The 13,566-nt window shown below is 43.3% G+C and overlaps 1 protein-coding gene across 1 annotated transcript in view; it reads right to left on the bottom strand.

The window, feature by feature from the left end:
• The window catches only part of LOC143295252 (uncharacterized), a 16,614-nt gene extending 9,444 nt beyond the window's left edge, over positions 1 to 7,170 (bottom strand). The window contains exons 1-3 of the mRNA XM_076606832.1: positions 6,974 to 7,170; positions 4,989 to 5,266; positions 738 to 871 (exon numbers count right to left, since the gene is read on the bottom strand). Coding sequence (XP_076462947.1) covers positions 738 to 871; positions 4,989 to 5,214 — 360 coding nt within the window. The 5' untranslated portion in view covers positions 5,215 to 5,266; positions 6,974 to 7,170. The remainder of the gene's footprint in view (positions 1 to 737; positions 872 to 4,988; positions 5,267 to 6,973) is intronic.
• Between the last annotated feature and the right edge of the window lie 6,396 nt (positions 7,171 to 13,566).

The raw sequence follows: 13,566 nt of genomic DNA, 5'->3' as shown, positions 1-13,566 counted from the left end.
CCACCATCAGATAAGATAAGATAAGAAGATAAGATAAGAATAACTTTATTATCTCCAACTGGAGAAATTTGGTCAGGTGCATTATCACAACATAGACAAGTAAACAAGATGGGGACCATAACTGTAAAAGCCAACAACAGCCCCAACAAATATTACGAAGATACAAATGTAAAAAATATCACATACATTGTTTCATACATACATCCACACACTGCAGGTAATAACTAGTATTCTTAATGTAAAAACAGAAAGAATTAAGAAACATTATTTGAATATAATTATAAACATAGCCTACTATACTGCACATTGATTATAATAGACAGATAAGATAAGAATAAAGATGAATTGCGGAAAACCACAACCAGATAATCAGCACACACCCGCACCGCACCCCCACCCCCCCACCCCCACCCCACACACGCGGATAACTTGATTAAACAAGAGTAATAAACATATGTTCTCAAATAAAAGCATTTCACATATTCGCTTTTAAAAACATTGCAATTAATTATTACATCGCCACTACCACCGCCACCATCACCATCACCACCACCACCGCCACCATCACCACCACCACCACCGCCACTACCACCGCCACCATCACCATCACCATCACCACCACCGCCACCACATCGCCACCATCACCACCACCACCACCACCATCATCACCACCACCACAACCACCACCACAACAACATCAACAACAGTAAGATCAACAACGACACAGCCTGTCTCACGTTGCAGGCAGTCTGGGTGCTAGAGCCGCTGGTGAAGAACCCCACTGTGGTGCCGGAGTTACGATCGCTGGCAGGACGGGCCTGCAGCAGGAAGCCTCGGATGTATATGTTGCTCACTGTCGGCTGTATGGTCACTGGAGAGAGCACAGATCAGAAAAGTGAAGGATGTATATGTTGCTCACTGTCGGCTGTATGGTCACTGGAGAGAGCACAGATCAGAAAAGTGAAGGATGTATATGTTGCTCACTGTCGGCTGTATGGTCACTGGAGAGAGCACAGATCAGAAAAGTGAAGGATGTATATGTTGCTCACTGTCGGCTGTATGGTCACTGGAGAGAGCACAGATCAGAAAAGTGAAGGATGTATATGCTGCTCACTGTCGGCTGTATGGTCACTGGAGAGAGCACAGGACAGGAAAGTGAAGGATGTGTATGTTGCTCACTGTCGGCTGTATGGTCACTGGAGAGAACACAGATCAGAAATGTGAAGGATGTGTATGTTGCTCACTGTCGGCTGTATGGTCACTGGAGAGAGCACAGAATAGAAATGTGAAGGATGTGTATGTTGCTCACTGTCGGCTGTATGGTCACTGGAGAGAGCACAGAATAGAAATGTGAAGGATGTGTATGTTGCTCACTGTCGGCTGTATGGTCACTGGAGAGAGCACAGAACAGAAAAGTGAAGGATGTATATGTTGTTCACTGTCGGCTGTATGGTCACTGGAGAGAACACAGCTTTATGGTCACTGGAGAGAGCACAGCTTTATGGTCACTGGAGAGAGCACAGCTTTATGGTCACTGGAGAGAACACAGCTTTATGGTCACTGGAGACAGCACAGCTTTATGGTCACTGGAGAGAGCACAGCTTTATGGTCACTGGAGAGAACACAGGTATATGTTGCTCACTGTCTGCTTTATGGTCACTGGAGAGAGCACAGCTTTATGGTCACTGGAGAGAACACAGCTTTAAGGTCACTGGAGAGAGCACAGCTTTATGGTCACTGGAGAGAGCACAGCTTTATGGTCACTGGAGAGAACACAGCTTTATGGTCACTGGAGAGAGCACAGCTTTATGGTCACTGGAGAGAGCACAGAACAGAAAAGTGAAGAAGACACGCGTACGTATTTATGTGAGAAGTTGAGTACATTTAAAATAACAACAACAAGCAAACAACACAAGAGAGAGAGAGAGAGAGAGAGAGAGAGAGAGAGAGAGAGAGAGAGAGAGAGAGAGAGAGGAGAAGCCACGTGGAAACTAAACAGAAGTAAATACATATACAGTCAAACTTTCCGGTCCATGTCTGACAAGTAGATATGGAACAATCATACTTTACAGTCCATGTGAGACTATGGTCACCGAAGAGAGAGAAGAAGAAAAAAAAGAAAGAAAAAAAAGAGAGAGAACCCATGTGTATGTTTCACGGTTCATGTGAACCCCCCCCACCCCCCACCCCACCCCCCACGCCCCCCTTCTTCCCCCAGAGCAGTCATATTTTCCAGTCCCTGTGAGACAGGTAAATACAGAACAGTTAGAACTTTCCAGTCCATGTCAGTCAGTTGGACACTCCAGTCATACTGTCCAGTCTATGTCAGTCAGCTGGACACTCCAGTCATACTGTCCAGTCCATGTCAGTCAGTTGGACACTCCAGTCATAGTGTCCAGTCTATGTCAGTCAGCTGGACACTCCAGTCATACTGTCCAGTCCACGTCAGTCAGTTAGACACTCCAGTCATACTGTCCAGTCCATGTCAGTCAGTTGGACACTCCAGTCATACTGTCCAGTCCATGTCAGTCAATTAGACACTCCAGTCATACTGTCCAGTCCATGTCAGTTGGACACTCCAGTCATACTGTCCAGTCCATGTCAGTCAATTAGACACTCCAGTCATACTGTCCAGTCCATGTCAGTTGGACACTCAAGTCATACTGTCCAGTCCATGTCAGTCAATTAGACGCTCCAGTCATACTGTCCAGTCCATGTCAGTTGGACACTCAAGTCATACTGTCCAGTCCATGTCAGTCAATTACACGCTCCAGTCATAGTGTCCAGTCCATGTCAGTCAATTGGACACTCCAGTCATACTGTCCAGTCCATGTCAGTCAGTTGAACACTCCAGTCATACTGTCCAGTCCATGTCAGTTGGACACTCCAGTCATACTGTCCAGTCCATGTCAGTCAGTTGGACACTCCAGTCATAGTGTCCAGTCCATGTCAGTCAGTTGGACACTCCAGTCATACTGTCCAGTCCATGTCAGTCAATTAGACACTCCAGTCATACTGTCCAGTCCATGTCAGTCAGTTGGACACTCCAGTCATACTGTCCAGTCCATGTCAGTCAGTTGGACACTCCAGTCATACTGTCCAGTCCATGTCAATCAGTTGGACACTTCAGTCATTTGGACACTCCAGTCATACTGTCCAGTCCATGTCAGTCAGTTGGACACTCCAGTCATACTGTCCAGTCCATGTCAGTCAGTTGGACACTTTAGTCATTTGGACACTCCAGTCATACTGTCCAGTCCATGTCAGTCAGTTGGACACTCCAGTCATACTGTCCAGTCCATGTCAGTCAATTAGACACTCCAGTCATACTGTCCAGTCCATGTCAGTCAATTAGACACTCCAGTCATACTGTCCAGTCCATGTCAGTCAATTAGACACTCAAGTCATACTGTCCAGTCCATGTGAGACAAATGAAAACAGAGAAGTCATAGGTTCCAGCCCGTGTGCAGAGGAGACATACTCTCCAGTCCATGTGAGACGAATAAACACAAACAGTACATGCTTCAAAGTCCCTTAATACACGTTAACGCAGAAAAGTCAATTCACAGGAAACGTCTCCAATTCATGTGAGTCACACAGGAAAAATATAACAGAGGCAAAGCCTTCAAGACTCACTTGTGCTTCGCGATTTATCCAGAAGGGAATCTTGAAGAGAGAGAGAGAGAGAGAGAGAGAGAGAGATTTTTTAAAAAAATCGTTGAAAAGTGCTCCGTATTAAATATGATATATAAAATAAGCTTGGGAGGGAAAAAAAGGAAAAAAAGGCATGCGAGCGGGATCGAACCATGCTTATTTAGTTCCGAAGCAAGCAGACTAATCCCCACTGCTGCACCGCATCTGACGTCATTTGACTAAATTTAATACTAAAAGCAATGTTGACGTTTTCTTCTTCATGTGATAGTAGTGGACGTAATAACGCCGTTTAAATCATGTTTTTTTGTGTGTGTGTTTTATCATACCTCGATTATTCTTTTATTTCGGCGGTAAAGGAGACTTTGCTATCCCTTCAACCCAAAAGCAACGCATAGTGCATCTCTAGATCTGCACGAACCAGCCGAGGCCTACAATGAGCTGAAAGAAACGATAGATTCAATTTTTCTTTTACGTTCATTGCAGTTAATTCAATGTCCAATTTAGAATATTAATATGCAGTGAACACGTCGATGGTGTAGTTAGTATTGCAGTAAGTCTTCTGTCCAGAATTTGTATTTCTTTCCTTTTAATTGTGAACAAGAAAAACAAGGTAATGTCTTGAATGCAACCTACATGCCAGCAGGCCCAACTCAGTGGGAAGCGGATTTTAGAATTTTCGGATTTCGGAACAGACCTCAACGAAATAAACCGTTAATGATTCGGAAAAAAAACGGCTTAATTCGGGAGACTTACAACCTGTTATTGGTATGACTGTGAAGATTTTTTTTCCATACTATGTTTAAGTCAAATTTGGTATCGGCAGACAAAGTATTTCTATAGAAAATGGCAATGTTAAAGTTTTGAACCACGAACCATATATGCATAGTAAAATTACATAAGAGGGGTGAATATACGAAACAAAATGACGTCACGAAGAAAATCAAAGTCCGGGGCAGCAAAATACGACAACTGAATTAATCTCAACTACAACAACAACATACGAAGAAGGAGGAGGAGAGGGACAACAACATCATCATCATCAATATCATCATCATCAACAACAATAACAATAACAACAATAATAATAATAATAATATCATTACAATAACTTTGATGAGCATGGTGTTAATAAAATTCAAGGCGTTCCTGATCATCATCATCTTCATCAAAGTGATGATGATGACGACGACGACAATGACATTGACGACGACGATAATGATGATGATGACAAAGACGACGATGACGACAACGACAATACTGATGATGATGATGATGATGATAACAAAAAACCACGACGACGACAACGACGATAATGAGGAGGAGGATGAAGATACCTGTCAGCAGCTTGAGAGGGGAGTAAGTGTCGGCGCTGACAGTCACCCTGAAGGGGTCGGTGTAGGTGTTGGCGGCCTGCCAGTGCCCGGGCACCATGCTGCTGCAGCGACTGTCCGGGGCACCCGAGGAGTATGCCCGGGCACCGGACAGCACGGCCCCCGAGAACAGCCAACAGCACACCCACAGTCTGGCTGTCCGGGAAGGGGAGAGCAGCGATGGAAGCATGGTGGTTGTCCTCCCCCTGGTTTTGTGCTCGGGTTTGTATTGAGGCGGCGTTCTGTGTCAACACAGAATTAACCCAGTATGTATGCGTATCACTGGACTGACACTTTCCACTGTGAGCTGGTCTACTCCGACACAGCCACTGTCATTGTGTTTTTTCAAAGTAATGACGGTAGAACAGTGGCCTTGCAGTATGGAGACCGAGTTCAAACGGGTTCGAGTCCTATATACACGGATCTTGATTTTTACTCCACCCCCACTCTCCCTTGATCTTGAGTGGTGGTCAGGGTGTTAGTCTTTCAGATGATACGACAAACCGAGGCCCCGTGTGCAGCGTAGAGCACTTAGCGCACGTAAAAGAACCCTCCGCATCAAAAGGCTTGTCCCTAGCAAGGCAAAACTCTGAAGAAAAATCTACTTTGATCGTAAAACAATTGCACTCGCAGACAAAACATATATGGGAGAGCAACCGGAATTATATCACAAAGTGAAATCTGTTGCGACAAAAAAACACACACAAAAAAACACACCCAAAAACAAAGGTTGTTCAATACAATTCTCGACTTTCACCATGATGATTTTGGCTATGCTCTTTCATTAGACTAAATTCCAGCTTCCACCGTAGTCACTATCACGGTCAATATATCGCTTGCTACTGGAACCACTGTGTCTGTTTAGTTAGCATTTATCTCTCACATATTGACTGTATCACTGTTCTGTATGTTGACAATCGAGAAAGAGAGAGAGAGAGAGACAGAGGCAGAGACAGAGACAGATTGAGACAGAGACAAGGAGAGACAGACAGAGAGAGACAGATAGAGACAGAGACAGACAGAGAGACACAGACAGACAGACAGAGAAACCCAAACTCACCTCAGATCAAGAAAAGCTCGCCTTTTATTGATCCAGGCCCAATTGCGTTTAGAATTCTTTCGTCAGTATCCCCAGCCCACTGCCTCCCAAAGCAAAACCACGAACCGTAACCTCGCCAGTACACGTCAACTTGTTCTTTCGTAAGCCGCGTTTTATAACCAGCTTTTGCAGACTTAGCGTTACACGAGTTTGTTCAATGGCGCTCTCGCATCGTATATATATCATTATACACTCTGCAAACTCATTATACAGGGCTGATAAAATATGGATCCTTCATCATGAGTAGTGATCTGACCTCGACTGGTAGAGTTTATTGTTTATAATGAATGATCCTTCAATGTGAGTAGTGATCTGACTTCGACTGCTTTTATAACAGAATTTATTGTTTGTGCTTCCGTAACCCCTTTTCCCCCTACTTCAAACCAGAACAAAAAGCTAAGTCATTTATTATCGTAGTGATAGAATTGTTGCTTACCTGTAGACCTACTCGTTTTGCTTCTATATTTTCAGTCACACAGATCTTGTGTTGCAGGTGTATTGATCGCTCTCTTTCTCCACAATTCCAGAAGCCTACTGTTGTCAAACCACGATAGGCAGAAACAATACAACATTTTCGATTCCAGTTAGGACCACAAACATTCCAGTCACATCTTATGATATGAATCACAGGTTTCAGACATAAACAGTTAACGGTGATTGGTAGTAACTCTGTGTGTGTGTGTGTGTGTGTGTGTTGTGTTGTGTTGTGTTGTGTCGTGTTGTGTTCTGTTATTTTGGGGTGTGTGTGTGTGTGTGTGTGTGTGCGTGTGTGTGCGTGTGTGTGCTATTTTCATTATCATGTGTGTGGTGTGCAAGCACATGCATGTGTTAAAGCCGCACACGTGTTTACCTTTCACACAGGAATCAGTCAGTCACACCGCTCTGAAGCTCCAAATGGACGTAGTAAGACCTTCCTCAGCTGATACGAATCGCACACAGCGCAAACACACACTGGTGCACACATACAACTATGTATTTGCTCTGAAAACAGCACTGGTAATGACAGGCACGGCGCGTGAACCTTACGCGGTCAGCCAACCGTGACCACAGTGGGGTGGGTATACGGTAGGCAGGTAGAAGGAAGATAGGTAGGTACAAGGTAGGTACATGGACCACGAGGCGTGACGTATGACGTATGACGGTACTGTGGGCAGTCCTAACAGCAGTCAGTGTAGCAGTCGAGTCCTCTGGTCCTCAGTCCAGGCTGACTGACTGGCTCAGGACTGACGAGGGACGATGTTCTGTGCTGTCAGTTTTATGGACAGCCAGTGGAGCGAGAATATCTACATGAATACCGACATTGATTGATTATGAGAGAGACAGAGACAGAGACAGATAAAGACAGAGAGAGACAGAGACAGACAGACAGACAGACAGACAGACAGAGAGGCATATAGAGACAGAGACAGACAGACAGACACAGAGAGAGAGACATAGACAGACAGATATATATATATATATATATATATATATATATATATATATATATAGACAGAGACAGAGAGAGAGAGAGAGATATTTTCCACACTGAAAATTGTCATCAGTTCCACTTACTTGACAGATCTGTTGACAATGACAAAGCGAGAAAGGGTGGGGGGAAATAAAACAACAAGAAGTGAGTGAAAGTCCAGGGGTTCGACGGGGTTGAAAGATGGGAGCCATCCTCTGAGGATTTACCACAGATGACACTGAGGTGTATCAGTCCGTGTGTGACCAAACGACAGACATCATCAGACTCCCACCCCACCCCCTCCCACCCTCTTCAACCCCACCCAATCCTAAAGATCTGTCCAACTTTCCCAGAGCACAACACTTGGTACAGTAATGTGGATCTTGGGTATACAAATACGGACACGGACACGAATGTTTTATTCAGTGCAGGCCATGGCCCCTCATGAAGGGGTGGTGCAAAACAAACATTACAGAGGTAGTATATTTAGATGTGTAAAATAACACAGTTGTTACCTGAAAATGACAAAGACAGTCATCATCGGCATTTAGTCTTATTCACACAGAAGAACAATGAAGTGGGAAAATGAACACACGCTCAACTGCATGTTTTATTTCTAATCTTTAAGGCTTTATACAATAGCTAGCTGTGGTTCTTGGGGATATATTGAGTGGATCGAATGCATGTACATAATTACCTGTGTATAAGCATCGCTAAATAATGCAGGCCTAATGTTACATATTACGTAGTATAAAGTAAGGTAACATGATGATGCAATAATTATAATGTTACGTAATGCGACACCTTACAATGCAAGAATATACATACATACATACATCTGTCTATCTATCTGTCTGTCTCTAATGTGACACCTTATAATGCAAGTACATATATGATTATGCTTGCATATATGCCTGCCTATCTGTCTGTCTGTCTTTCTGTCTTTGTACGCAAGTACGTTTTTGGTCTTATAGTATTGAAATCATACACACAACAGATAGTTTCGATGAACCTAGTTTCATTCGTGTTAAATATCATTTGTTTCATTCTTCAGTCTCGTTTTGTGTGTTTAAGCCTATTGTTAGCAAAAATGATAAATAAAAGTATGTTGAGGGGATCGGTGCGATTCGGTTAAGGATTGCGGACGTGATAATAAAGACCGAACTGATCATTTAACTTGACCTGAAAGGCTGGACAAAATCAATGAAGCCTGTGCCACATGGATACCGAAACTGAAATTCCTGCGTGCCTTCCAGCCAAAATGAACACACACTATGATGTAGTAAGAAAAAAGAAAAGAAAAAATAGGAATGTTTGTTAAAGGTGTGTGTGTGGGGGGGGGAGGTGGTGGTGGTGGTGGGAGATAATAACAATGGACTGTAACTGAAACATCACAGTCTATAATCAAAGCCATCAAGCTAAATCTATTCAAGCATGCCAGGGAGAATGTCTGGCTACCGGGCTCATTGTAAATGTCCACAATTCAAACTTGAGTGTGCTTTTGACATAGCCCTTGAAGACCGCAAATAAACCACAATCTCACATATTTCGTGCATAGATATGTGTTTGTGATCATTTTATTTTGTTTTATTGTTTAAGTGCGTTTTCCCAAATGTACACAACTGACTTGACCAGAACCCCCTCCCCCTCTCTCTGTCTCTCTCTCTCTCTCACACACACACGCGCGCGCACACACACACACACACACAAGACACGTATACTTTATCATCTCATAAACAATGTGAAAAATTACCTTGTGGCGTCACAAATACACAAATACATGCAAAATAACAATGGTCGCATTTATTATTTAAAACAACAACAACAACAACGTCAAATGGAATATAACGTGCCAAATATTATGAATCACAAATATGAATTATATACCTCAACAATTTCACACACACACACACACACACACACACACACACACACACACACACACACACACACACACACACACAGCTTCTTTCCTGGTCCCGGGCCGTTCCAGTCAATCACTGACACTGCTGGAAACTGACACGTTTCATAATATAACACAGTCATGCTCCTCAGGATACGTGTTTGGTCATGAGTTTCACTGTCATAAAGACAAAAGTAACTGATGCAATAAAACGGGGCACTTGGAGTGCTACAAAAACAGCTTCTCTGGCAGGTGCGCCGTCATAATGATACAGCGTTGAAGAAGCCCGTAAAAAGAAGTAATTGCCTTTGTCTGCCCGTCATCGAATCGTTTGCCGTCAAGCCTGTGAAGAAGTAAGACCAACCAACCTATCACCTTCAACTGCGGTCGGGATAGTAGTGCTCAAATGTCCATCATTATGTACAATTATACTGTAGATGCTTGTATGAGAGCCTGAGTGCGAGTGTGCAGTGCTTGTGTTTTGTCAAACAGACCCCGTTTAACTATGATTGTAATCAGAATAAAAGAGAGTTCAATTATGACTACAGAAACATATTACACAAAGTGGGTTTGTTTTTTTGTTTTGTGTGTGTGTGTGTGTGTGTGTGTGTGTTTTATTATTATTATTTTTTTATAATGATTTTGGAATGTATATACATATATATATATATATATATATATATATATATATATATATATATATATATATATATGTGTGTGTGTGTGTGTGTGTGTGTGTGTGTGTACGTGGCCAGGTGTGCGTGAAGGGTGCACTGGCGCCTGGGTACTGTATGTAGGTATGCATGTGTGACGGGTGGAGGCCCTGTCGGTTGGCTTTGGGTATCTGTGCCGGAGACTGCTGCTGCTGCTCAGTGCTTCTGCTGCACTGCTCTGTGTGTGTGTGTGTGTGTGTGTGTGTGTGTGTGTGTGTGTGTGTTCAGTTGTCAGCCGTGTGTCACCGTGGGCAGTACACGCGCACAACAGCCAGTGAATTACAGTATCATCGGTCGGAGACCAAACCTCTAAGCGCTTTACAAACACTGGATCATTTACACAACAGGCTGCCTGCCTGGGCAGAGCTGGCTGACGGCTGCCGTTGGGCGCTCATCATTCGTTTCCTCAGTGTGTCATTCAATCAGATTGCAGGCACGCACTCATACACACTCAGACAAACATGTAACATTTACCATTTTACGTGTATGACCGTGTTTGTTTTGTTATTGTTGTTTTTTTCTTTTGTTTTTTTGTTTTGTTTGGGTTGTTGTTTGTTTGTTTTGTTTTGTTTATTTATCCCGCCGTGTTGGCTCATCAATTTGTTTCTTGTGTCATTCAGTCAGGATGCAATCACGCGCATACATACACAAGTGTATTAACTGAAAGTGGATTTTTCTGCAGATTTTTGTTAGGGACAACCTATATTGCTGCGGTCGTGGGTTCTTTAGCGCACATCAGTGTGCATGCTGTACTGACACGGCTCCGCGGTCAGTTTATTTTGTCCTGTTTTAGTGTTTTGCATTATTGCACCTATTGGTTATATTTTCACAGTGGTTGTGGGACCATCCGTAAACGGAATAAAGAAGGTGGTGACACGTTAGTTTAGTTTCTGAACTCTACATCAAAACAGTAAAATAGCCGGCGTACAAACCAAAATTCTTTTTTTTTTTTTTTAATTGACTTTTTTTTTTTAAGGAGGGTGTTCGAGGTGACTTGTGGCTCACTGTCAGTCCTATATTGCCTACACAAACTTGTGGCTCACTATCAGTCCTATATTGCCTGCACAACACTTGTGGCTCACTATCAGTCCTATATTGCCTACACAACACTTGTGGCTCACTATCAGTCCTATATTGCCTACACAACACTTGTGGCTCACTATCAGTCCTATATTGCCTACACAACACTTGTGGCTCGCTATCCGGCAGTCCTACATTGCCTACACAACACTTGTGGCTCACTATCAGTCCTATATTGCCTACACAACACTTGTGGCTCGCTATCCGGCAGTCCTACATTGCCTACACAACACTTGTGGCTCACTATCAGTCCTATATTGCCTACACAACACTTGTGGCTCACTATCAGTCCTATATTGCCTACACAACACTTGTGGCTCACTGTCAGTCCTATATTGCCTACACAACACTTGTGGCTCACTGTCAGTCCTATATTGCCTACACAACACTTGTGGCTCACTGTCAGTCCTATATTACCTACGCAACACTTGTGGCTCACTATCAGTCCTATCAGTATTGCCTCAGTACACAAGTATGCCGCGTTGGTGAGAAAAGACACTGAGGATATAGTGTCGGTCGTGCCAGTGGGGACAGTAACTGAACAGGGTGAACTTTAGAGGACCAGGAGAAGACCTGGGGAATGAAATTCCACCCACGTGTAACTGAGTCACGTATGCACTGATGTGCACTACTTCGGTGTTCACGACAAGTTCGCTGAACGTTGCCCATTTTTTTAATTCTTATTTTATTTCATTCATTTGCCTTCCATCGGTGCATCTTTCAATGTAAATTATATTATCTGCTTGTATTTCTCTCGGCCATTTCAAGTTGCGGTAACTAAAACTTAATGTGACGGTTTTCACATATTTGTCAGTGGTTGGCTTTCGATGCCTGACAAGCGAGTTGGGATTATGTTCTTTTTGTGGCTGTTTTGCTTCTTTTTTTTTCTTTTTTTTTTTTAAGTATACGTGGTGTAGCGTATGTGGATCGATTGGCATGCTTTCGATGCCTCCTAAATTCAGTGAAATAGAAAGCCGGCGTATCACTGAAACGGTAAAACTCAGTGAAACAAAATTGTAATTACATTATTCTTTTATCCGTCAGTAACATTTACAAAAACGATCTGCGTTTTACAACGCGCTGTGATTCGTGCGACGTGCGTTATCTTCGCGAGAAAACGCTTCTATCATACTGCTCCAGCCACCTCAGGCAAAACTGAAGTTCATCTCATGCAGAATTGGATAATGGGAAGTAACTCGAACCATCTTTTAAACACTCTCTCTTCGTGTGTTCTCTGCCATCTCATGTGCTTGATCACCGAACCGAAGTATATTAATCATTAGTTTTTGTTAAATACAGATATGAACCATTAACCGATTACTAATCTGGCCCATATGTATATGCATTTCGTATTCTCTTATAGACATCATTACACTTAGGGTAAGGTGATCTAATTCCGACCGATTTTTCATGGATCTAAACCCGACTGCTTTATACAGTCACCGGCTTCTTCCCACGACACACAATGCCGAACAATTCACGGCAGCAGCCCGGGAAATCCTTGTTCAGTTCGCCAACGGAATAAACCGATCATTTTGACCAATGTGAACATCACGGGAAGCCGATGGTGACGCATAGTGGCACGTAAAGTGCCCCATATGTGTGCCACTTTCTCGACGACAGTTTTGGCGCCAAATCGCTGTGACGTCACCGCACTGGTTTGGCAAGTGTCGTGTTACCATGTAAGAAACAGTTGATTCGCTAGCTTTGTCTCACATACCAGTGAATAGAGCATGAGTCTGGGAAGTGATTACGTTATATTTCAGCTGGTTTCAAGGCTATTTTTTTGTCCAGGCAGTGACAGACAAACTCGGTCGAGGTTAGATCCATTATTTCAATTGGTGGATCTAATTCCGACCAGTTCAGATATATATATGTGTGTGTGTGTGTGTGTGTGTGTGTGTGATCCCTATCAGTACCAATTCTTACACACTGCATAACAAACAGGGGGAGTGGAACAACCTGCCTGATATCACGTCAACTGGCTTCAGGCAAACGGTTCAGAGCCAGCACCAGTTGACCCACTCGATCCTGTGCGGAACCCCAACTAACCCCCTCCCCATTGCAGTTACAGTCAATTTCAGTCCCTGCAACGTACATATCCAGATGCAGATTCACATATTCAGAACTCTGGTCGGCATTAGATCAACATGGTCGGGTTTAGATCAGGCTGGTCGGATACAGATCAAGTACACCAACGTTCTTAACGGCTTCTGAAGACCTAAAAATAAGATACAGAAACATTACAGACATTTACAATCACAGACAGACTGCGAACCAAACTGAAATGCTGTCAG

Source organism: Babylonia areolata, chromosome 20 (assembly GCF_041734735.1).
Source record: "Babylonia areolata isolate BAREFJ2019XMU chromosome 20, ASM4173473v1, whole genome shotgun sequence".
NCBI lineage: Eukaryota > Metazoa > Mollusca > Gastropoda > Neogastropoda > Buccinidae > Babylonia > Babylonia areolata.
Note: the sequence above shows the minus strand (reverse complement) of the source record. Positions and strands in the feature narration are given on the sequence as shown.